General features: G+C 45.8%; 1 protein-coding gene across 1 annotated transcript; it reads right to left on the bottom strand.

Annotated features, from left to right (window-relative positions):
- Positions 1-731: 731 nt before the first annotated feature.
- Positions 732-25,209, bottom strand: LOC131259636 (elongation of very long chain fatty acids protein 7). Its single transcript, XM_058261176.1, has 8 exons — positions 24,948-25,209; positions 10,669-10,740; positions 9,356-9,546; positions 8,923-9,003; positions 8,668-8,830; positions 5,361-5,497; positions 4,706-4,960; positions 732-2,528 (listed from the first exon to the last, which is right to left on the bottom strand). The coding sequence occupies exons 2-8, from the start codon at positions 10,727-10,729 to the stop codon at positions 2,340-2,342; spliced, it is 1,077 nt and encodes a 358-aa protein (XP_058117159.1). The 5' UTR covers positions 10,730-10,740; positions 24,948-25,209; the 3' UTR covers positions 732-2,339.
- Positions 25,210-25,685: the final 476 nt, after the last annotated feature.

The raw sequence follows: 25,685 nt of genomic DNA on the forward strand, positions 1-25,685 counted from the left end.
ATTTTGCCCGCCTCGCGGTCTATTTGACTATTGCACCACGAAAATAGACATTTTTAACGATTGCACAAACAAACCATGCTGGCGATCACTCAACCTTCTCTGAAACACTGAATAAAAATAGATGTTATCAGAGTAGTTGAAGGTAGAAAAATAGAAGTCGCAAGAAGTAAAAAGACACTAAACGAATGACTTCTAACAGAAGAAAAAAAGGAAAGAAATCTCAACAAGAAACAAACCAAAAAAGACTTAGAAGCGAAACAGATCGCCGCACATTTTTACGGAACGCTTATTTCCCACATTCTTGGTTCTCAATCTTATCGTATAGTACACAGTATCGAAACAGAAATCTTATCCAGAACCCTCTTAACCCTACTAGCAATGCGTCCGTCCACCTGATCGGGGACGAAGCACACCGCCGGACCGTTACTTAAAGTAAAAACCGAAGATTTATAAACTGAATGGCTCACACCAGTGAATGATGAGTTGCGCGAGAATGTTACGGGCAACATCTAAATGAGATGATCGTTTAAGTGGCCCTTGAAGAAATCCTCAACCCTTTAAGTCCATCTCCCCTTACTTTTCGGCATTTCACAGGAGTACACACCAGGGGTTTGTTTTAACTATTTTCGGCAGTTTGTACATTCGTCACTTGCCCATGGCATTACCGAACGAGAAACCAAAACCAGATTGGCGGTGTGTTAAGGGAAAGGAAAAATGAAATGCACGTTCCGTTAAAAGTTAACCAAACCATCTATTTGTTGCTGGCGAGTAAGAACAAACTCATAATTGGAGGCGAGAAGGCAACGCGTAGCGGCGAGCCTGAGTAGCGACAAACGTTTCACGTTGTCTCATTGTTGCTCGTTTTACATACATACTCTCTACAAACAGATCCTATGCTCAAATGCTTTTGCTGCTCCGATTCCCCGATCGAACCCCGGGCATCGGTACAATTGTTCTGATGGGTTTGACTTTCTCTGTCTGTCAACTAACACTGTAATCACCACCACCACCGAAAAAACCAGCACTTTCCTACCTATTCTATCGCTATTATGCCGCTGTACAAACTAATCGCATCGTGGAAAGAAACCACGTACAATCACATACATCGATAGGGGTTTTTTGATTTGTTCGTTATTTGTTTTGCTTGTTTCGAGAATTAAATTTTTCATGTTTGCTCGTCTAATGTTTTCCAAACGCATATAGAATGAATAATTTTTTCTAACCGGCTCTCCTATTGGGGTTGTTTTGTTCAACCATTCAGTTTCATTCCTATTATCTCTTTGTTTTATATTACGCATCGCTCTTTTTTGTGTGTCTAATGAAGCCAACCTCAAGTTCCGACAGCAAATGATGCCTAGACACGGATACCGCTGTACGCTGTACACATTTTGTCTCATAAACAACAAACAAATAAACGAACGAAACAAAAGGCAAAAGAAAACAAATCCCCACCACTGACTGACTATACCATATCCCTACGGTTTCGTATGCACAAAATCTCCTTTCGACGTGAAGCCATTCAATTTCTTTCTCCTACTCTCCTCTCTAGTTCTCTAACCTTGCACACTTCATGACCATGTAAAATACTCCAAAAAATACATTTTACCTAAGGATTTTATCTTGTTTCGTAGTTGATCTATGGAATCGAACCTTTCTAATAATACGACAGAAGCCCGATTGTTTGCATTTTCTTCTTTGTTTATGTTTTGTTTTGTTTGCAATCACATGAGGCATCACCGCTACCGCACTTCCATCAAGCACTTTGGCTGATCGCTTCGGTATCGCCATCGTCGCAATTGAGCGCGCCATCAGAATGATTTCCGCGAATGCTGATCGCTGATCGCTGGCGTTCTCAGTTAGCGAACCCCGCGATGGATCGTTGTCAGTCTGGTCTTCAAGGTGATGCATGGTATTAAAGAATTTTGCTTTTGTTTTTCTTTCGATCCCTTGTGCAGTCCTTGCTGTGAACAATCTTACGCCCATCGCCATCACCGGATGGCGGTGACGGTCGCGATGATAATCGAGAGCCCGTCTAATGAGAGAAAGCTGCTACTGTATAGCATTCCCGAGCGTTTATGAGCACACTGTTCCTTGCTGTCCAATAAGTAGACTCCCGTCGAGTCGCGGTGTGCAATCCGGTGGATGGAGAACCGTTGAGGTTCACCAACCGATTGGGGATCGTGGGGGACGATGATAGGGGATGATATAACGATGAAGGATGCGGGATCACGGCCCATAGTGAGATTGCCGCTCTACCGATGACGATGACGATGATGATGATGATACTGATGATGATGCTAACCACCGATGGCTGCCGATGCTGCTGGTTGTTGCTAGCGTTATTGTATTTTCCGGACCCGTGCTACACCGGTGTCTCCGATGCTACCGTTTGACTGTTGGATCGATTCGACAAAACCGTTCGAATTGCCATTGCTGTAGGAATTCGCCGTTTTGGCACCACCGTTCAGGTAGATTCCGTTCGCGGTCACCTTCCGCTGGTGTAGATCGTCGTCATCGTTTAGAACGGGCTTTTGAAGAGGGTAAAAATAAAGAGAACTTTATTATTTTATGTCGAGACATGATGTAAAACACCACACGAAGGCTCACAATCGACAAAGTTGGAGACGCCATGAAGCACCATTAAAGTTCAAAAAAGTACGAGAAAGAACAATATTGAACCACACGGCGGAATACGGTGTTTACGTTCTCGCCATCTCGCGGTCAGTACACCCACTTATGACCCCGTTGTTGCACGAGTCTAATGGAACGACAAATACTGGGTGTGTTGGTAGGTAATTGCAAAAACAAAATCCGTGCGTTTGCTTACTGGCCCCTAAAGGTAACTTAATTGTCGGCAAAGTTGTGCCCTATCATTTAATGCAGGTTTCCACCGCTTCGGGAACGCTTACGCCACACGGTTAATATTTATTTGTATCCTTGACAAAACAAAACCAGTATCTTTGCGAGAATGAGGTTAATCGGTCGATTGACCTTTTTGTTTTGAGTTGTATTTTCAAAGATGCTTTGTAAAACATATGGTTTGACGTGTTATTTTACAAACAAAAGGACACAACTCGATTAACCAAACAAAGGACGCAATGCAATATAAGGATTGTAGAAATGATATAAATCACACTTGAAATCAGCAAAATGGTACAATGTCAGTCCCAACGACAATTTATGACGTCGATGGGTTTTACAAATTAATTCCTGCGAACTATTGATCTTTCTCACCATCGTCATCTATTGTGGATTGACGTTTTCTCCCGTAAAATTGCGTCACGAGAACGGATGTCGGTTGCGTAACTCAAGTTACCCATTTCAAAAACTATCACCCAAAACCGTCAGCCCCATTGAAAGATACTGATCGTATAGTTTGCACGCGAAAAGAAAACGAAAACTCCACGGGATAGAGGGAATAAAATAACGCCACTCTCAGGCCCGCAACGTGAGGTGCGAAATTTTGCACTTTTTCCAACCATCCGCTTTCTCGTCGACCATCGAAGGCACAATCGCCACCACTCGCCGGCCGGCAATGTCGACAAGTGTCTGGTAAGCACTAAGCTAGGGGGGAAAAAATAGCACCGTGACGACTCGTCGACTTCACCGGATACACAGGAAAAAGCGTGTGTGCGCGGAGGTCAAGGGGAAAAATGGCCATCACCGGAGGGCAAGATACCAGTGGGGTGCTTGTTTTGATACGTCAAACAACAAATTACCCGGTCCAAAGATCGCTCGCCAACGATCGCTGCGCGGTCGGTTTGCGGAAGTAGAAATGGCAAAAAATATTGAAACCCAACAAGGAATATTGTTGCTGGAAAAATAAATAATCAAACAATATTCTTGTTTGCCACAAGGTGGTTTGTTTTACTTTTTTAGCTTCAATTGAAGGGTATTGTTGGTTGTGATTTTTTTCCCCTACGGCATTTCGTCGATTGGTTGATCGGTCATATCCTTGATCAAGTACGTACACTCGGGTAGCCTTTAGATGTGTGTATTTTCGGTGGACAGCACGGCGCAACCACCTGTGCCAACAAGTGGTTTGCTAGTGCTTTTGCTTCATTAGATCCCTCGGAAACGGCAAGCATAACAATAACAAATATTGCCACTTTTTTCTACTTCAGAACCATTTCATCTTCATTTGACCTTCGTGGAAAATAGAATAAAAAATTCAAACGTCTCATTTTTTTTTGCGAAACTTGCCAGCCAGGACCACTCTCTGCCGGTGGAACATCTCAAGAATAGTTGAGGAGTTGGAGGGAAGGAGCCAAAAAAAATATTCAAACTGATTGAATGCCAACTACACGGTTCAGTACAAATAAGCGCACATCGCAAATAATGACCAGTCATTGTCGACAATTGAGCACCATTTTGACGTCAATTTGCGATAAACTGTCGATGGACCGCGATCAGCCGCCGCCATGCCATTTAGAAGGGGATCTGGAGATTGTGGCGCAATGGGACACGCGTATTAACAAATCTTGCACATCTCCGTACATTCGCTGCGCCATTGACGGCAACGAAATATGAAGTGTTCTCGTGAGAAGGTGAAAATTAGGGGACATTAACAGGAAAACGGTCCAAAGTGCCATCCCAGCAAGATGCGACAGGGACACGCTCGTTACAAATCAAAAATAAAATGGCCCCACCATGGCGTCAAAACTAAAGCTAAACTTTCGGTGATCGTGGCACTGGTGGTACCTACCATGCAGGCACCCTGATTGTTGTTGACCACATCGCCATTGTGCAGCTTGCCGTTGGCGTGCGCCTTTGCGTTCAGCGCTTCCGCTTCCCGCTTGGCCCGGCCGATCCGCTTGTTGTACGCCTGCTTGTAGAAATCGGAGAACAGGAACAGGAACATGACACCGTGCAGACCGATCCACACCATGAAACCTTTCGGGTAGTCGCAGTCGGTGAACAGCAGCTGGAACTGGTGCGTAAAGATGGCAACAAACTGGGCCTATGTATGGAGAGAAAGACAAACGAAAAAAAAAAACAAAAATCAAACACATTGAACAATCGAAAGCGATCGGCTATGAATCGATGAAGCAGGTTTGCATTTGGACAATCGAAGCAAATCTAAAAACTGACCACCAAACCGACGGCCTTCCGTTGTGGCCCGGTGCGGTTCGTTAGAGGTGGTCAACAGTGCCAAAAGTGAATGGAGGAAGTAAACTGCTTCACGCTGGCAGATGCAGCATACGCAACGGTCAGCTCCTTCACGGTGCCCTTCGGCAAGGGCGTATCATCATCACTGCGTGCAGTGCACGCAAAGCACTTAAACACAAGGCAGGGATCCATCACACGGTTTTTGTAAAAAAAAAAAAAGATGAACAAATCCTCAACGGCGTCGAACTTACCATCTGGAATGCAGTCAAATACTTCTTCCACCAGATGTACTTCTGGTACTTCGGGCCCAGGGCTGCGACCATGTAGTAGAAGTACATTACAATATGTACAAACGAGTTCAGCATCGCGAAGAACGTACTATGGCCACCTGCGAATTGGATGAAAACAATCTTGTCAGTAGCTTCTTCAATGTTGGAGGAAAAAGGGCTACTCTAGCAATTAATAACAAAGAGAAACTCATTAGCAAGAATCTTAAAGGTAATTATTTAATTGCAATGAAAATAAACCTAGTAGTTCAAGGATCGTTTTAAAAAATGGTTATATCAATACCATCATAAACGTAAACTAGCTTCTGGAACGTTTTAAAAGAATTATTTTGTTCCGCAGCGATACAAAATTATGTTAGAACGACGAGACGTATGACGTTAGAAGAGAAGACGTATGACATCTCTTCTAAAAACGGCAAAAAATAACAGCAAATCAATATCAATAAATTGAATGTAAACTGCTATCATTTAATGTGGGTTAAGGGTAAACCAACACGATAGCGTGCATTGATCGCCAAGCATGTTTTACTTAAATTAATAATTTTCTCGTTTATATTGTCAGAAACCACGGTTTCGGTCGCATTCAACAAACCGACAACTATCAGGCATGGTCAAGATCAGTTGGTTTCAGCGAACATTTTTTTATCATTTTCATTCACTGGAAAATGCACTGTTAGAAACAATCGATCAATCAATATTAGTCTCTTACGATTCATACGTAAACTTACAGTTGTACAAAACCAACCTTGAACGAATTTCTTTATGTTTTGACTTTCATCTTTCTGTAAGTACAATGCACCAGCAAAGTGGAACGGGTGGTGGAAAAAAAATAAACCGATCACATTGCACATGGGGTAAGAGTGAAAATGTGTTGTGTGTGATGTGCATCTAACATTGAGAGCCTGCATTGTTTTCCATGATGTAATACCACCTTGCCTCCGCGACGATATTGCACAGCACGGAAGGCGGGGGGTACCATCTAACAATAATTGTTAACAAAATAAAAAAAAAACGAAATTGGTTCACAGACATACGAACGGACGATTGATATACCACCACCGAATGGTGTCAGTACGTTTAGTACACGTGTGAGGCATTTTTAATAATTGCCAACAGTGGAGCTTGCGGCAGAGAAATATCACTGTCTGATGCTTCTTGACGTTGCCAATGCTTGAAAGGAACAATAGAAATTGTGTAAATGGATCTGATGCTAAGTGTGGCAAAGCATGTAAATTTACTCCACGTTATCTAATCTAAGTATAATCGTATCTCTAGCCTAATTAAAATTATAATCGTCTGCTACTTCTAATTTAACAGAAAAACCAAAAGTAACCGAAATCTTCCGGTGATTACGGTTGTAAAATAAGTAAAAACTTATTATGAAAATTATCAGATCAATGTCGGGTGAATTTCATGTATCCCTTATACCGAACGGCGAACTAAACTAATTGCAATGTGTCAATGCATAAGCCGAAAATTAATTCAATTTTTGTTTCATTTGCCGGTGCGATGCGACACTTGTGTACAATGTGTTCGAATTGAGTCCAACCGGCTTTGATTCAAGGTGAAATAATAACCACATCGTTGTGCCCCTTTCTTCCGCTGCGGAAAGTAGCTGCCAGTGAATGATACGTCAAAATCCGAAACCGTTTAACATTGAATAAACGTACTAACGAAGACATTACACGCCCCGGCGATCACGGTCCCCCTCACCAACCGGTTCGCCATTATCAGCGATCGGTAATGGCCGTACGCGTACTGTGTGCGCCGCTTCACGGCCCGCAGCAGCACCAGCAATGGGGCAATTTCTTCATTTTCCTTTCCATCGGCACACACACGATACGATCGTGATCGTCGATCGTTGAGTTTGCCTCGATTCGACGCTCGACGCCCAACCTCCGCACAAGTCTTTTAAAGCATACTAAACAGGGTCGCGCCACAATTGTGCGCACAATTTTCCACAATGTGCGCGATTGAAGCGAATGTGCGTCGTCCTCTAGGTTCGACGAGTTGTGGGGCGGAGACAAGATAGATGGAGGGCATACGTCGGTATTGATGTCCGTTACAACATCGTTCATTATCGGTAGGACGACGGCTGTGGTGATGACGCCGGTAGACGCATTACGCGCAGGTCAGATCGCCCGATGAGAGGCTACCCCAGGCAAGAGCTTTCGATCTTTCTAGATCCCACATACGCTTGCGTTACCATTTTCCAAGCCATTCCGAAAGTGGCACAACCTGTTCCTTCGCATAGAACCGGACGTACAGTCAAACTATGTTCGAGAAGAATCGGAGGCCGACCACAAATGTTGTCATGCGCTTATGACTCTTATGACTTGTGAACTCGTTTGGCCGCCACTTTCATCCGCTAACCTTCAATCGATTAGGACAACGGAATAGGGACGTTCGAAAGCAGAAAGCTCAAATTCCTTCCTCGCCAATGTAACAAATTGGTCAACCCCCACCAACGGGACAACAACAGGGTGTCAATTTGTCTACCCAAACACTTTCTCTCATTGTCGTCGCCCATTGACTGACGCCGAGAAGCGCAAATATAGGAAACAAGAAAAAATATTGCTACAGTTGTTATAGTGAAAATCATTCCGCGGGTATTCCGGAATCTCGATCGTTCAGGTGATCTGTTTGCAAGCAACCGGTTTGTTGTTTTACGGCACCGGCGAAAAACCGGTGTCGCAACGGGCATTACCGGGCGCGAGCGCGCCACTAAAGGAATGTGAAATGGTGGCCGCACTCGCCGTAAAAATAGCGACACAGCTGTACGGACGACCCGCTTCGTCACACGCCTTCCTAGGAGTAGCGGAGATTTCGGCGGACCGAGGGGCAAAAAAGACGCTCCAGACATGGTAATACGTAATGAGAGTGTAAATAATAACAATAATAAGCAATGAAACGGCAGGACGAGCCGACGTTCGCTTTTGTTTACTGGTGACGTTTTCTTCGTCGCCTGTTTTTTCCCTCTTTCTTCTCTTCGATTTCTGGAGACCTTTCGATCATTGCATCGAAATGAGAGGAGGGTGGAATGGCGGTGGTGAGAGTGATTGCACGGCTGGTGCCCCCGCATTTCCTGCCCTCGTCGTGACAAATCTTCATTCGTGTGTTGAGGGAAAGGAAACTGGATTTTTACAGACGTTACGCAATCGCTTCCATCGGTGACCTATATAAATGAAGGTTGCCGGCGGTGGGTTTTGGTTTTGAGCAGGAAAAAAAGGATCTACGAAAATTATAGCAGAGCAGATCGCCGTATCCTTACCTGGCGCGAACTTCATTCCCATCCACACCGAGAACGGCATGCAGCCATGATGGATCACGTGCAACGTCGAGACGTGCTGAGTCTTCTTCCGGAGGATGAAGAACAGCGTGTCGAAGAACTCGGTGAATTTCGAGATGTAGTACCACCAGCACGTCCGGGCCATCTAGGGAGGGAGCGAGGGAATGGTAATAAAGGATAGCACAGAGTAAGTATCGTTTGGTTTCATTCGAAAAAGAAAGGCTTATTTCTGCTCACCCTTAGAGCGAGTGGATTGTCCGAGTAGTCGACGGGTTGACATCTAAAGCTGTATCGTCCTCCCCATCCACTCTGTAGATACTGCGCGAGGAGATAGGCGGGTTTGGGAGAAGAAAAAATAAAACAGACACAAATATTGAAAGTTGTTTTATGCAAATCGAATCTGAAGCGGTTGATTGGCCGCAAACAATGCAGTGATTCCGGCAGTGATAAGGCATGCTATATATATTTGAACTTGTGTTTCAATTGAGTTTGAGATCGATCGGATATGGTTGAAAAATACAATTTCACACGATCACCGATCTAGCGGCACGCTAATGCGAAGCGAATTGGATTGTTAATAGACATGTCTGGCTGCGGAATAATCTGTTTGTCCATTAAGGTTGCGTGCTGCGAGGGGGAATGCAACTTTTTGCTTCTTTGTTTTGCTTACCTCGTAGAATATCCACGTGCTGAAGATGGTTTGGAAGAGATTATAAATTACTAGAGTATTCCTAAGGTCCATTGGTTTTCGCTTCTCCATCAGCTTTGGTGCTAGCGATTTGCTAAAGTAGGCATAAAATATGCAAAGGCCTAGAGTGGGTAAAGGTGAAGACATCATCGGCCAATCAGCGACGCGGGGATCTGTGGGGAGAAATAAACACAACAGCACACACATGTGAGAAAAACTCGTCGAACAAAGCCTGGGCACACATAACACATCATCGTCTACCCCGGGGCGGCGCGCGTACAATTTCTAGTTACTTTTTCGTTACTTAGTTCGCTGGCATGCGAGAGACCCAAGCGGCTCCGCCGTGTAATTGTGGCCTCATAAATCACGACCTCATTACGGTCGGTAACGACGGCGACACATTTTGGGTTCCTTTTTGTACTTCCTGCGCCGATCCACCAACCCCCCTGGTTGGCACCAATTTTGATCGATTTTCACTGCCATATTTGCCGCCGTCACCCGACGCGCACCCTAAAACTCCCAACGCCGATGGTTCCACGTCACGATCCCTTCTTCTTGAGGTCCCGCGCCGCGACGTTAGGACCGCGACGACAGTTACGCAGAAGGTGCATACACTGCATTCGTGCCCGATCGCCGAACGGAATGCATAATCATCGGGCGGCGGCCGCCGGCCAGTTAGGCCAACCAGTGTGCCGGAATCGGTAACGCGGTCACCGCTACCCTAAAACCGGCCCATCATCACCGCAACACGTTGGCGTTTGTGGCGAAATGTCACCCGGGTATCTGAATGCAGCGTGACCGCCGTACGCTTGGAATGTGGCGTTGGTAATTGATTCGATGAGCCAGCCAATTGACACGCCGCGCGCCAGCTGACAGGTCACGCTAGGTGGAACCGCAATGAGGGAGGGTGGTGACCGAACCACTGTCGTGTGTTCGTTGTTGTTGGAGTTTGTTTTTCTTCTACTTTTTGGTCGATCATCGCGCCGCTCGTAATAAATGGAAATGAGCTTAAAGGTTCAGTAGCGGACGGATATTTTTTTTCTATTGTACATGGAGGTTAAACGACGCGAGCATTAAACCTGCAGACGGTCACCTGCAGACGGTCACCAGCAGTAGGTTCGCGGGGAAATAATTAGTATCACTAATTAGCTCGCCTAACCTCTGACACTCTGGATCGATCGATCGCGCAACGATCGTAAGTCTATGGAGCATGTTTAACCTGGTCCCGGTGAGGTTAAAACGCCGCCAGGGGGTTCGTTTCTATATTCCGTCCCGATACCACCGACGAAACTTACCGCTCTGATTGTCCATGAGGTCTCTGTACCAGTCGTATATGTTTGTTAAAATCTGTGCCATTTTGAGCGAATCTAAAAACAAAGAAGAAGAAAGAAAATAAAGAGAAGCGGATTAAAATTTGCGTATATGGTAAATTTTGTTATCAGCTTGCAGCAACAAACAAGCACTCTACACCAAAGCCACGTAAAGGGGAAGAAGAAAATGGATCAGTATCCAAGGGACCGACGAAACTTTGGCAAGTCAGATGAGGCAGCGCACGGCCGATGATGCGAATGGAGGCAGAGAATGAAAACTATGTTGATGACGATAATGATGATGATGCGAGCCCGAAATGAAAGCGAAAATTAGGCCAAGATCGCGGGATCGCACTGGCACACACGGCTGCATGCCGTCGTCGTCGGTCCCCGACGAAGACGACGACGCCAACATTGGAGGAATGCACATACACAAGCGCATCACGCTGCGTCCGGCGAAACGGTGGGAAAGCGCGCACCGGCCAGCAGGCAGAAGCGAACGAACTAACAACACAGGCTCTTCTGCTCCTCCTCCGGGGAGGGCGAAGCTGCTTTACATCACTTTTCATCACATTTTCCCCCGGCGCGGGACGGAGGAGTTGCGTGGATGGTTCGATTTTGTGGGTCACGTGTTGATGGTGCGTGGATGACGCAGGACCACGGGAGGAAACACTCTTCGAGCGCATGCGGTTGTATTACGGAAATTTCAACGATTTGCTCAAGCGACGGAAGGCGTCTTCGGACACTTTGAACCCTTTAAAGGCACGCGATATGCACCAAAAAAAAAATAAAAAAATACTGCCTAAGCTATGATAAAACAAAATTGTTCCCTTTGTCATGTAAAGATACTCATTATTTTATCTTGCCTCAATTTGCAGTCCGGTCCAAAGAAGTTAAAGTTGCTCAAAAATATGTTCCCAACTATTTTGTAAAAACTCTACCACAGTTGTTACTACTTCAAACGCATCAGATAAGCTAGCGTGATTAGCTATATAAAACAATTTTCAGTTTTTCTTTAAATAGGCAAACGATTGATCTGAAAACAACATGCCCCCCTATTTTTTGATACGCAGGGAAAATGTCCCGGAACCACGGAAGCATGTAGCGAAATCGGTCGCAAGAAAGAAAATTTGATTGTGACCTTCAAAATTCTCCAGAGAAACATTTTGTAGGCGCTTCATCAGAGAAACATTTTGAAGTAGTAGATTATAGTCTATTGTAGGACAATAAAATAATAACTGCTTGTGGAATATTAATATTTCTCATAAATAAAATTCTGTTACCCGCAAGCCGATAGAGGGATATGCTTTGTTAAAGCAACAATGTGTCCCCTCAAGGGGTAACAGCTTAGCTCATATTCCAGCGCTTATTTCACTTGCCGTTCACTTGCGAACACTCGGGAGGAAAAAATCGCTACGTGACGCGATCAGTGACCCACGATTCTCTTACACTCCTTCCCGTTGGGGGGGAGAAATCCGATCGGGTGCCATAAAATAAAATCCAATCCATCCCATATGGAACTGACTCAAGAGCCCGAGTCGATCGCTCGAGATGGTGCGGCGGGAAGCAACGGTGGGTTGCTAGTAGTAGTGGTGGCCGACCACCATCACCACCGTTGGTCACATCCCAACCGGGAAGCACCGGGAGCGAAGCGGAGTGGCGGCGCGTTCCACCGGACGGTGGCAGTCTAGGCGCGACAGCGCAACAACCTGTCGCAATTATGTAACGCAAACGATAGTAAAAACACCGTTACACACCCCTTGCCTACCGCCAACGAGGCGGAGTGTAGTGGCCGCCTGCATGTGCGATAAGTGGCTGTTTAAAAAAGGCAGTGCCGGAGAGTGCGCGCGCGCGCGCCCGGCATCGATACGGGGGTATTTACTTTCTACGCACCTCTACATAGGTTTCCCTTCGACGCATGGTTTTTGCGTCCTATAAATTCCCCGAGATAAACGCCACATCTCTCCCCTGCTTTCTCTCTCCCTCGCTCCCTGCTAATTCCCCTTTCTTCAAGGCACGATCATCAGACATTTGCCAAGCCAAGCCGCCGCCTCGAGGAAGGTAGAAAGAAATGAGTGTGCTTTCGTCTCACGGAATCGAACCTAACCTTGACAACACACGCACACACAACATCCTAGAGAGGCAGGCAAACGTAGATTTGGTTTCTTTGGTTCGCGCTGGTCCGTTGCTCTTCATCCAAACGCAATAATTGCTCCCTCTTTGACGGGCTTTGCCATTTGGCTGATTATCGTGCCCCTGCCGGCCCTGATCACCAGTGATTCCGAAGCGCAGCCCTTTCAAAGCGCGAGTGGCGAAACCCGGGTTGGCGAGCGTCGGCAGTTCCTTTATTTCAGCGTCGTCGTCGTCGGTTGCGGTTGCACATTCGCTTCGAGATGCTTCGACGGCGGCGGTGCAACCACGGTGCAGTTCACGCGGTGATTCTTGTCCAGTCCCTCGAAGGTTGGCGACGACCACGTGAAAGACGGAAATTGGCACCATCAACCACGGGAGGAGAGAGATGGGGCAAAGTTGCACACACGACCGACCCAGTCGTGTCAGTGTGACTCCCTTCTCCGAGACGATGACTTGCAGCAAACGCTGCAGCCGTGCACACGGAAAACATCAATACATCGACGAAAGACCACGCCAATGTGCCGGTGGTTGACTTGTTGTACTTGTGCGCCGTGCTGTGATCCTGTGGCCAAAGTGGTTTGCGGTTCTTTCACTTTCTTTCAGCAGCGAAACCAGCGCGGAGGCTGCGGCAGTCAGGGATTTTTTGCTTGACCAGGTTTTGACTACCAACGCACACCAGGACGCGGTCGAGAGTGTGTCGATACGGCGAGAAAGTGTGTTACTGGCTGTTGTGCTTCGGCCCTCCTTCCCTTGCCTCTCCGTCGTGCGATGGTCCGGATCAGCTTCGGGGCACAGCAGAGGCAGGCATAGTCGGGCCAATGTGTTATGTCACCGTGCTGTTATGTTCCGACCGACGGAGTTCGAACCGAACCAACCAACGTCGATCGGTGTGGCGTTCACACGGGGTGGTATGGGTTTGCGGGCCAGGCAAAAATGGCATACGTACTACGTTGGGAACGGTGGGAAACCCAATGGAGAAAAACGGAACCTGCTGGCAAGCACGTGTGCGTTTCTCTCTCATTGTGCCGCAACGAGGGTTTGCAACTAACAACCGAAGACGAGAGCAATTTGCAAAACCCGACGACCCCGATGCTTCACTAGATAGGAATAATTTTGGGCGAACAGCTAATATCCCCAAACGCTTTCGCATCGGTAAAAGTCGGGGGTCAGGGGGAATAGCATTCAGACGTCGACCCTTCGGTCCGGGGCAGATGATGGGTTCTTTCACTTTCACCTGGCCGGCAAAGTAAAGAGAAAAAAAACCCCTCCACCACCGTGAGATCGCAATTGTTTCAAGGATAAATGCATACAACCACGCCGCGGGGCTTTTTTTGTCAGCAAGTACACCGAGATGACGGCCATCGACCGCAATCCGTTTGAAGGTTAGTGAAGGTTTCCCATCCAATGGCCGGGAAAGACGGGTGCATATGTGCATGTGCAGTTGCAGTTGCAAAATGGTCCCCCTTCTCCTCTCTCCGCCCAGCAAACAGGCAGGAAGGTGGCGCAAGTGCAGATGCAGCGATTATGCGGAAAAAGAGATTTGAAAAACAAAACACAAGTACACGTGGTGCCCCGCGCAAAAGTCCTCACTTAACCTTATCACTTCAGCCAACACGCAACGCTGCGTATGCGCTTGGCGCTGTTGGCGTGCGTCTAGTTTGCTCGGGCATTGAAGTCTTTCGTTTGGCTCGTTTCGTCACTCGTTCGAATCGTCTCGAACTTAAACGCACAAGCGCGCGGATTTTTTTTTTCGCCTTTTCTTTCCCCCCTCTTGCATGACATACTTTTAATTTACCTCGGCGAAAATGATCTCCGATCTTGAATGTACGCTTTCGGGCTGAAAGCTTCGCACGCCATCACTCACCGAACCGATTGCTCAACGCGGGGACGGAGCGGGGACCCATCCGTAAGGGAACTCCATTTCGTTGCATCCATCTGTTTGCGCATTGGTTAAAATTCTTGCCCACTTATCGCGCGTGATATGGGCGGAAAAAATTAGCACGGCTGGTCGGGAGGTCAGCAGAAACATTTTGCTACATTTCCCCTAATGGCGCCATTAATAGCCAACACTTTGGGTCCGCAAGTCTAACTACCCGGCCATCACGTCAGTTGACCGCCAAAATAGTGTTTTCGACTTTATTGCTCTATTCCGCCGTATTTTTACCTCTAATTCATGCAGTAATGCAATGCATGAAATTTTCGATTATTATCATTTTTTGCTAATGTTAGTGCTTGCACTTTAATGTGAAGGAACTAGGAAGAGAGTAAAACATATATTTTCATATTAATCTGACTCTTAACTTGCAGTGATCTTATTCGTTAGCTTCCGCATCGGTTGGACATAAAGGTTTTTTTTATAAAAAAAAATTCTTTAAGAGTGTACAAAAACTTTTCTTATATACTATTTAATAATATTACATGTTGGACAGGTAACAGAGTCATTACTTTACATATAGACAGATAGATTTACAAGGAACATGAGAGGACATGTACGTCAATCACAACATCATTGTTTCCAATTATGCGGAAGATGTACTTTAAAAAAACGCAGAGTATTACACTACGGGTCCCCGCTCTTATCCTGTTTAGAGCGAGCCAGTGCATGTCGAGAAAACGAAAATGGTACCCTGAAGCAACTTGTTGCAGTTGCGGCTGCAGGATGTCCCACGCTAAAGCAACGATCGCCCCTTTATTTCATTTTCATTTTTAAACTCACTTAAAAAAACCCACACACCGTTGGGATACTCTTTAATATAAAATTGGTGTTGATAGGGCACCTCCTACTTTCATTTCAACACGATTATAAGCCCTTTTTTACCAAGGGCTCTTTGGCTTCTGTTTTTCCGAGAAACATGGGAACAATAACATTAATAATGATTAATAGGATTTTTTAAAAGGCATAGAATGCTGCGTAAAGCGGTTAGAAAATGTTCTTCAGAATTCAAAAGCGCAAAAAACGGACCAAACGACCGACATGATAGGTATATTATCGTGACCGCTAAACTGTTGAAGTACGCCATTTAGCACGCTAATTAAAAAGTACACTATCTGCCGGTGGCACGCGGGAACCTTGCTTTTATTACACACAGTAATGGGATGTAGTGAGTGATGGTTGATATGTAACTGAAGTTTTTTTTTCTCCCGCCGTTTTATTTGAACAAACGACCCGTTTCAATTAGCGCAGTAGATTAACCCTAATGTCTACTACCGAAACCACGTGTATGTTTGGGTACTTTTGAAATGAAGCTTACCAGCTTGCTCCCAAACTCCTAAACTATTTTTAATGTACAAAACTTGTACTAGGAAACCGTTTTCAAAGTTCTATTGCCAATAGGACCAATGATATAGAGCTTTTAATACAAATATTCATTGATCTCCATACAAAATAGCATACCAGGGTATGTTAGTCGATGATGCAAAGGTTAAAACAGGTATTTAAAGAAATTTTGAATTGTTGACATGTTTAAGAATATTTGTTGATGTCGTATTCAGTTTCCAAAGATCTATGATTGATAAAACAAAACATAAGAAGATCAACCGATTCCCATACACACCGTATGAAATATCCGGGAATTATGATCGTCGGCAAATAAAAACATTGAAATACTATGTTTATGTTTTTGTTTGTTTGATTTGGATTTTTTTTATTTCAGCTTCATGGGTATAGAAGCGAAGTGTCAAAAATACTAGGTTCTGCTTGACTAGCACTGCTGCTACAATGTATGAGTGTAGTTGAATTCATGCCAATTCATATCCCGTAATTTCGCAAATCGTCCTTTATTACTACCACTTTTGTGAGCCCACGGTGGCTGACACGAGTGTTTTTAAATAAATAGAATAATGACATACACGTACTACAACTCGTACTTTTGGTCTTCGACGCTAGGGTTAACTGCGATAATCTGCACGGTGTCATAATTGCTCACCGGAACCTCTAATAGGGGCAGCTCATAAACGCAGAGATTTATTTTAGTGAAGAGATTCTAACTTTGATGACGGACCACACGGTAGCAAGATGCATGACAATTGTTTCTTATTTAGCGCTACATCAATTACTTATGTCACCAGCCAGCTGGTGAAGTGTGATCTTGGTTAGTTCACGAATCGTGTCTTATTCTTGTTTCCCACACGTACGCAAACCCGGAACACCTACCGGACGCTGGAAAGTATTTGAACAGCTTCGCCACTTGCGTGCGGCCTCGCGAAACGAATAGGGAGTGGCTGTCACGGTACGAAACCAAGAAAAATGATACTGCGTTCACCTTGGTGATGAACAAAACAGAGAAAAAAAAACAGTAATGAATCCCACCATACGCGGATTTATTTTGGAAGGGCTTGATGGTTGTTCTACGGGATGGGTTGGATTTGTTTTACAGCATGTTTGATTAACGCTGGCGAGCAATAAATCTGCGCGCAGCAAACAAGTGACATTCTGGTGCGATTTGCGTCGCCGGCACGTGGTAGAGTGTCAATTGTCTCGGTGCCGTTCGTGCCCGGATGATGTCTCGGTTCCGACCACACAAGCAAGCGTTCGAAGCAAATTCTTCACCAGGCCTTTATCGGCAGTCGAATCGCTTCAAAAAGCCCTAAAATTGTAGGCAGGCTTCGAGCTGCTTTTTCGTGTCTTCTCTGATTTACAAGCGTTTGAATGGCAAAACCTGATTCGTTTAATTGCCCTGCGCGATCCGGGAAGGTGGCAGTGCCCTTAAACTCGATTGTCCCTCCAGGGACGGTTCTGGGAACGAGGAATTAGTCGTCCTTAGAAAGAAACGAGTTCCAGTGGAAGCCTTTTTTCTACTTCTCGACCAAAATGTTATCCGTTTCTGTTCGCCCCGTATCCACCCGTTCCACATGTCGCAGTTACCACTGGCCAAAATCACGTTTCGGTGGTTAATAAAAAATCTTTTGAGTGAAAACAACGAATTCGATGAGACAGTTCGACGCGCGACCCGTTCGGGATGCAAATGTCCAATTCGGCGTGATGATCGCGCCCCGTACCGGATTCTCCCTCGTGAGGTCTATACTTGAATGAAGAACACCAAGCTTACGGAGTGTTATAGTCCGACGTCTTTGAACTTGTTGGTCGCCGTGTTCGGACTCTCATCAATATGCAAACTGTACAAGAGTGCGCGGAATCATCTTCGGTTAATACCCTTCTCCTCCTTCCTTCAGCCGGCCCGGCTCTCAGACGGACTGCTCCCTACTTCAAAGAGTCCACACAACCGGATGGTGCGAGCAGATGTTTGACTACCTTTTGCCGCCTTCTCTATGAGGCTACTCATTTTGGACACTAAAATCGACGAGCGGCAAATATATTTACACAGTTTATCGCTATTCGGCTGTTACAGAACGTAACAGCGGATAGTAAAGATGGCGAAAATGGTGATGCAGAGTTTTAAAAGTGTGTAGTAAGGTAACATAACATGCGGCATACGACGTATTAAATAGAACACAAACAAATTGATTTGACAAAATATGGAATAATGCTGATTGGAAAAAGGAAAAAGGTCCTGTTTACCCTGCTTGCGTGGTTCTCGTGAGACAAGGAATTTCATAACCCATTTTCCTATGCATGCCACGGGAAGCAGTTTTTGGGTTTGTTCCACCACTATCATGTGTCGGTATCAAAATGATTTCTTTTTAAAAGTGGCCAGAAAAATATATTAATCCATCCCCAGTGTCGAAATGACGAGAAAAACAAGGGTAGTGATGTCAACTTCGATATAAACCATCGATCCAATTCCGACCAAACGCATCCACGATGTGTGACTAATGATGGTTCAAGTGACGTGCTTGGCGGAGGTAAGCACTCTCTCATCTTTTACGACTTCTGTGTCTTGCACAAGAAACCCAAAAACGGGAATTTTAAAGCGGAATGGGAAGGGGATTCATCAAATGAATTATTCATCTGCAAGTAGCCACCGGTCATCTCGGGAAGCTACGCAACTCACGGGGAGCGAAACGAGGTGGCCACAAAATCCCGACGACACACCCCGGTTAGTGTACCGTTTGGGTTAATACGCTTAGACGTCGAGCTAGCTGTGCTGACCATAAGAAAATTAAAGGGAACAGACCGGGCGCGTTTCTGGCGAGACGGAGGTGAACTGACCCGAGCAACCGAGGTAGAAGGTAACCCCCGATGAAGCATTACTTCGTGGCGTACGGGAAATGGAATGGTGGCGTCGGGCAGTACTGAGAGCATGATGTAAGATAATGTTCGAGATTCGATTATGTGTGCACATTGATGGCTCCGGGCCCGAGCGAAGGCCAAGGGAAGCGAAAGGAAGGGGGTAGCTGCAGCCGGGTATGAGCCAGCCAAGTCAGTAGATCGTGGTTGGTGTTTTTGAATGAATTTTTAATTGCATCAAATCGACCGCCCCAGATGGCGCGCGTACGCCGGGTTGGCGCAGGGCCACCACCCTGTACATCGAGAAGGCCGGCCAGACGATGATTGTGCGTGTGTGTGTGTGTGTGTCTGTGTATGTTGCGGTCAGCCAGGAGGTTTGCGCTCGAACGATCGCGTTGAGAGGGAAACGAAAAATAAAAAGCAACCACAGTCCATCGGATGTGTCGATTGTGTGTTGTTGAAGGAAAAGCGAACAAAGTTTGGGCGATTTGATTGCTTTGCACTGATATTAAACCGGCGTTAATTAGACGTTTTGTAGGTTTCGATTTTCCCATAGAAAAAAAAACAACAATTTCAAAATGAGGCCGCCGATCCACTCGTCGTACAGGCCCCCTTGTGTGACGATGAAACCCTCGTGTGAAGTTTAAAAAAAAACCTACACTACATCATGCCGTACATCAAAGTTAAAGCAAGCAAATACAAACAATAGACTATTTTAGGGAATGTTTGTGATCATACCGTACAGAACGATAAAAATAAATTAATTTTCAGCGTGATTCAATCAATTTGAAATAAATACACATGCCAGTAAACTTTCTTGCAACGCTCCAAGCCTCTTGTTCATTTCAAACGACAGCAACACATCGCATATTCATAAATTGAAACGAATACCGGAAATCATTCTATTACAGACATTCTATTAATGACCGGATGACATAGAAAGTGGAATACTTCTCACTTCACTGCCTCATATATGAAGCTGAAAAATGTTGAGACGCCGATTTTTTTTTTGTAAGCCTTACTTCAACACTTTAGATCTCTATCGCTAACCTTGATGTTCATTGAAAGACTGCATTAAAAGTTGTTTTTGAGGCGTCAAACAAATATGATCTTTTCAAGGGCAATCGATCACCAGTGCACGATTTGCAGACGGAAGACAATTCACCCGGAAGCACCGTTTTACGAGCACAAGCGCGCGCGGGTGAAGGATTTAACGTTGTGCGATCATGTATATTTATTTTGAAACCGCAACAGAAAACCCCCTTAGAAAACAACATTTGCACCCCGAAGGGTTAACCAGTTTTCCCATTTTGCTTCGGTTTGCACCTTTTTTGTGGGGTATACACACACACCTGGCCACTGGCGTCGTGAGTGTAATGCGTTCGCCGTGACTCCGGTCGGACACCCCGTGCGGGTTTCCATTCCCGTTTTCCACACACATATGCACACCCTTGGCTACGGTAAAGTTTGACCAGAGATTTTCTAGCTAGCTTGGCACGAAAACCTTAGTGGAGGCTACAAGTGCTCACTTCCTTGTTTTGCGCGAGTGTCGTGCGGTTTCTGTGTGTATATCCTTTTTTTCAGTCAAACCATTCTCGGCTGGTGTGTCTCTTTTTGGGCAAAATAGTAAACCGGCACGCGGACACACCTTTTCAACAAGTCGTTTCTCGTCATGCAATGGTCGAGAAGATATGGCAGAGAAAGGAAATGGGGAAGGAAAACGAGCGGGGCCTTTGGCGCCCGAGGGGCTGAACGAGTTTAAACCGCAGGGTGCGCATTTGCGTGTGTGGCCGCGTACCACGAAAGAACCCGTACGATATTGTTGCTTCCGGTTTCGATGGGGAAAATGCCCTTTCTTCTGGCTGAAATTTTCCACCGCGAGCGAGTCGGTGCAAGTGGTGCAATTGTTGTTGCCGTGGCAAGCGGCACGCACGAAACACGCTCCACCAAATATTAAATTCCATTCCCTCCCATCAGCTAGACAAATGGTCGGCCGTTTCACATAGTACAATCCCTTCCAAAATGTGTCACATGACGTCAGCAAAGTGACCACCTCTTCGTCCACCTTCTCGACGTAGGCAAGTGGCTCTTGGCTGTGGAGGCACCGGAAGACGACGTCTCGGACGGATGACGGTGTTGATATGGATTGCCCATTGAGAAAACTTTTCTCGAACGTTCGTGTACCGCTCAACCGTGAGCGAGGGCACCTGTCCGACAGGAGGCAGTGGCAAAGCAAAAGGCACATCACATCGGGCATCTCCACCACCATTACGCGCCATGAAACCAAGTCGAGACTCACCTTTACCTGATCTTACACGGCCCGCGATCAGGTGAATCGCGTCGATCGAAAATCGAGTGAGATACGCGATAGGAAGAGCGTGACACAGGGTGTGCGTGTGCAAGCGTTTCTATGTGCGCCTTGCGAAGGTCACATGCCAGTCCAATAAAGCCCACCTCGGATGAAGAAGCCTTCCTCTTTCCGCCATATCGTAAACACTGCCAACGAAGCTAAAAACCGCCCGCAGAAGTGTATATGATCCATCCACCCAAAAGCCAACGGACCGAATTATCGGGGTCAACAACAATACATCCGTATCGATCCGCTGCTGACCGTGATGGGAAGTAGCGACGAGGAGTTGGCTAACCGATTAAACCTCTCATCGTGACCAGAAAAGCTGCTCGCGATGAGGACTGACCTTTGCAGCAGCATCCCAATGATCGCGTCTATAGCAACAGCTCCATCGGCGACCTTATCCAGTGATGTAACAAATCGGTTTGTTTTAAAAGTTTTAATCATTATGCAGTGTTTTTCATGAATGTTCAATTGTAAGACCAAATTGAAATTTTGTAGCTTTTCGCTATTTTTCTGTGGAATTTAGCAGAAATTAAAATGCCCAAAAATTGCTTTTCTGATATTTACCAATCAAGATTGCAAACGATCTTATACTAATTTGAAATTATGACAAGGGATCATTTTTATAACGATCGTCAAAACTAAGAGCAAGGTTGTTCCGCAAAGGTACAACAATGAATCGTAGCCCTTCGAGGGCGCGAAGGTCGGTTGGGTTGTTAGTGATCGAATTAATGCAAGGAATGTTCGTAACAAAAAACATACCTGACCACGACAACTTAAAGATGTGTCAAACCATGCTGTGGCTTACACATTCCCCTTTATCGTTGATTCTTATTCATTACGCTTGTAGGAGCTGACGGTGGCCAACATCACATCGACTTTATCGGGATTGATATGGGGTGAAGGCGATAATGGTCAATCTCATACTTAGGTGATGCTACAATCGCTGAGCTTCATAATCCCTTATGAGATTTGTAACACTTGCTACTGACAACGCTCCTCGGCTCAGGCCGGACAAGCCCTTGTCCGTCGACCAGCTTCGATTTCCGGAATTTTATCACCTGCCGTCACCGGGCAGCAAACGTTTTAACCGATAAAATAAATATGTGACCGATTAGACATCACTTTTCATCAACCGCGGAATACAGCTGATGTGTCAGAATCAGCTGGTTTTTAATGATTTTTTTTATGTATCCCAGCCGACGGTGTCAAAGTCCACTATAGCTACAGTAATCGTATGTTCTGTGAATCCGTTAGCTAGTGTCGTTTCCAATGCGAAAATAGAAATACACGTTGATTCATCGTAGGAACCATTTTTGAAAAGGAAAAAAATAAACACACACGAGGCAACTCTAATCGTATTCTGTGCTTTCCAGCATATTTTGAGACTTTTTTTGCCATCTTATCTCGGCCACTGCATCTCTCGCCCCGCTTGGCCGACGACGATGACGACCGCCGGGAGGGCATGCGCGGCCTTGGCAAATTAACCTGCACACCCGAAAGAGCGTCCAGATAGGCGGGTGCTTCGTTGAAACCTAACCATAAACACCACGGGTTGGTGCAACAAGTTTCTCCACCGAGCACTCGATTCGCCCATTTGTGTTGAATTATCTACAGTGGGCTGTACAGAGATATCGCTGGTTCCGTGGTAGCAGTGTTTGGCACCATCCGGGGAAGGGTACCGAGTGACCCCCATTCCCGATTGGTGAGTAATCTGGTCTCTCGACGAGCGCGCGTAACTGATAACAGCCAGCTCTCGAGTGGGTATGTTCGTAATTCGATTACTCACTTTTTCACCAACTAATCCAAAAAAAACATTGCAAACCGCCCCTCGAATTTCCTGTCGTACACAGACTTCCTGTTCGCGGATTTAACGGCAGCAGAAGCGGATTGCCAATTACATGACGCTGTCAAATTCTTGGAGTATTTTCGATGGTTTAAAATCGATGCAATTCGATTGGACAAAATATGCAATTCACTTGCTCACACACCTCTCTCGGAGCTTATTATCAGCATGACTATAAATTATCCATCATCGCTCGGTTATACTCACGGCACTATCTGCAATCAATTGGTAGCAATATAAAACGGTGATATCAACTCTTATCGTGGATCAAAATATTTCACCTAAAAAGGTTCATCAGCTGAAACTGGGCGCTGTGTTTTTCCTTTTCTCCCACTTTCGAACTTGGACACACTGCTATTATGGCACCACTCTGGAAGTCGATAGTCGCGTCACGGATTCCTCCAGCACAACTTTCCGTCGTCTTTTTACGGTGGTCCAACGAAACGGGGAAACAACTGTTTGTTCGATCGGATTCCGGTCTGTCAGCTACATCGTGTGACATCCAAAGCGGTGCCGAAGCTTGCTTTGGCCGGAGCAGAGGAGGCGTTGGAAACTAATGCGAACAGCTTCGTTTTCACTTGGTTGTTGTAATTTGGTCCTAAACACTGAAACTAAAGACAACTGCCTTGCTAGGACCGGGGATGCTTACTTTGTGTGGTAGGTCGGTCGTCGGCACGTTAGCTAACTACTGCTACCGTCATTTTCGCTGCGAAATGCCTGTGGGTTAGAAGAAGCCAGCGCTAACAGCCGGCACAGCCGGTAGTTTACAGTCAACGATTTACGATTCGTCCTACCATTTCGGGGTGTTTATCCCATTCATTACTACTCAAAATGCCGGCCAACATCGTTCCGACCACAATGCACGGCCACCAAAGTGCGATTTGAAGCATTTTGCACGGAATTACCAGTGGACACACTACCGGACGAGACGATCAATCGTCGAACCCGCACCTGTAAACTGGCGGACCATACACACCCTTTCGCAGCGAAAAGATAAACGTCGAAAGTGCGTTCGCGCTATCTCACTTTAGCCGCCGCGTAAACGGGCGTCTTCGTGTGGTCCGACTACAAATCCGATGTGCGAGAAAGCGATACATATGACGACAACGATACGCAAACTGTTTTCCTTGGTTTGGAAACTTAAAACTTGCTAAAATTAGCTTCCCGTGCGGCGGAACGACGGCAGTGCCCCTGGCTCAGCGCCCCTAGAGAACGCTTGCAACTCCTAGCATAAGCCCAGTTTGTCCAATATACCGTGCCTTGCTACTTTCTTTACTGCACTCGAGTAGAGTAGAACATTGCCGCCACATGGGCACGAGGAGTTCGCTGTCAGTTGGTTGGGGTTTTTTTTCGGCAACGACGAAGCATATCGCGGAAGAAAGATGGATGAAAATCATACGAAGAAACGAGCAGTATGGTATTGCATGTTACCCAAAAGTGAACCTGCGCCTTCATTTAAATGGACTTAATTCTACTGAGTGAGGAGATTGTAGAGAAAAGGCGTATGTCACGATGGCCAGAAGCAACAACTGGTACGATTGCTGTTGGGTTCGCTAAATCCGCAAATAACCATCAGCTTTCGGCACACCTTTTGCAGCGAAACACTCCAGCAGCAGCGAGGAAAAGATGAACAACGGGACACGCACGGCACACAACAAACGCACAAACACACACAGAAACACACAGCGAAGTAATGAATGATGTTGACTTGACCAAAACGGTGAATGAAACGGACTGAAACGACGGGGACTACGAAAAGTGGCGGCGTCGAGCGCAAATGCGGTAAACCATCATCTCAAACTCACTATTGTACGCTGATGCTGGATATCGCTGAACGCAACCTTCCTTCTTCGGTGGACTGTAGCGAACTGTAAGAGCGCTTCGAAACGCCGAAAGGCACTAGAGGTGCGGGAGAACTGCGCTTTCCGGGTGGTTCAGACGGATTGTTGGCAAACACCCTTTTAGCTGTGTAAAATCCGTCGCTCGTTGTCGTTGTAGCCGGAGGAAGAATGAGCTTGCTTTAAGCGCACGACCGTCACAAACCAACTGCAAAACGATACTGATCGAACCGAATCGCGCGCCGAAACATTTCAGAATAGTGTTGGCAGAATCGGGATTCGGAAGATTCGAAGATTCGATCCCTAGACAGATTCCAAAGATTCGAACCCCATTTGACGGATTCTAAAGATTCGAATCCCATCTGACAGATTCTAAAGATTTGATTCGATTAGGATTCGAATCAGATTTGATTGGTTTGGGACTCGATTTGATTCGATTTTGACTGGATCTTCAACTGTTTGAATCGACTCACAATGATTTGAGTCGAATTAGTCCCAAACATTTCACATTGAAGGACTGGATTGGCCATGATTTTTGCAACAAATAAGGTCCTTGCAGCAGACCACTTATGACAAATGGGACAGCGGACATTTGCTAAACTCGCCAGTTCTTTCATGAATTTTTTGTTCCACAACCGATTTTACATAGAACATCGAATGATTATTCTTTACAAGACTATTAAATTTGACCAACTTTCCTTACTG

Source organism: Anopheles coustani, chromosome 3, assembly GCF_943734705.1.
Source record: "Anopheles coustani chromosome 3, idAnoCousDA_361_x.2, whole genome shotgun sequence".
NCBI lineage: Eukaryota > Metazoa > Arthropoda > Insecta > Diptera > Culicidae > Anopheles > Anopheles coustani.

Bases quoted from the DNA above. Each gene is read 5' to 3' on its own strand.
- LOC131259636 (XM_058261176.1), bottom strand. From the start codon at position 10,729: ATGGCACAGATTTTAACAAACATATACGACTGGTACAGAGACCTCATG. The intron at 8,831-8,922 runs GTGAGCAGAAAT...CTCCCTCCCTAG, and splicing joins ACAATCCACTCGCTCTAAGG to ATGGCCCGGACGTGCTGGTG. The intron at 4,961-5,360 runs GTAAGTTCGACG...CTCCATACATAG, and splicing joins ATTTGACTGCATTCCAGATG to GCCCAGTTTGTTGCCATCTT.